This window comes from Diaphorina citri, unplaced genomic scaffold (genome assembly GCF_000475195.1).
Source record: "Diaphorina citri unplaced genomic scaffold, Diaci psyllid genome assembly version 1.1 scaffold25533, whole genome shotgun sequence".
NCBI classification, from domain to species: domain Eukaryota; kingdom Metazoa; phylum Arthropoda; class Insecta; order Hemiptera; family Psyllidae; genus Diaphorina; species Diaphorina citri.
The window spans coordinates 1-764 of record NW_007402874.1 but is presented as its reverse complement, the minus strand read 5'-3'; the positions used below and the strand labels follow the sequence as shown (position 1 = coordinate 764).

The 764-nt window shown below is 25.4% G+C and overlaps 1 protein-coding gene across 1 annotated transcript; it reads left to right on the top strand.

Annotated features, from left to right (window-relative positions):
* Nucleotides 1-14: 14 nt before the first annotated feature.
* On the top strand, nucleotides 15-758 carry LOC113473339 (bifunctional protein FolD; the record flags this gene model as incomplete). Its single annotated transcript, XM_026833012.1, has 1 exon — nucleotides 15-758. A coding segment is annotated over one exon (702 nt), but the record flags the coding sequence as incomplete, so codon positions are not given.
* Between the last annotated feature and the right edge of the window lie 6 nt (nucleotides 759-764).

Sequence of the window (764 nt, the reverse complement as noted above, 5' to 3'; positions counted from 1 at the left end):
CAGTACTGAAAATTTATATAAAAAATAAAATAAATGCTTGTAAAAAAACAGGTATCTATTCTATTTGTGAGAAATATGATTCTAATATTAGTGAATCAGAATTAATACATAATATTCATATTTTAAATAAAAATCCATTAATTCATGGAATACTAGTACAATTACCATTACCAAAGCATATTAATGCAATTAAAATAATTGAGTCAATTTCCAGTAATAAAGATGTTGATGGTTATTCAATAATTAATTCTGGAAAATTAATGTCAGATTTACCTGGATTTCGTCCGTGTACATCTTATGGTTGTATAAAAATGATTAAAAGCACAGGTATTAATATAAATGGTAAGCATGCAGTAATTATTGGGCGGAGTAATATTGTAGGAAAACCAATGGCATTGCTATTATTAAAATATAATGCAACTGTTACAGTTTGCCATAGCAAAACTAAAAATATTAAAAATTATACAAAACAAGCGGATATTATAATAACAGCTGTTGGAAAACCAAATATTATTACAGGGAATATGATTAAAATAGGGTCAATAATAATTGATGTAGGTATAAATAGAGATATTAATAATAAAATACGTGGAGATGTTGATTTTTCTAGTGTTTTACCAATCGCAGGATTTATTTCTCCTGTACCTGGTGGAGTTGGTCCTATGACAATTGCTATGCTTCTTATTAATACAGTTGAATCCGCAGAAAAATCTTAAATATTAAATTTAATTAAATTTAAATAATCTAATATGACTAATATTTAT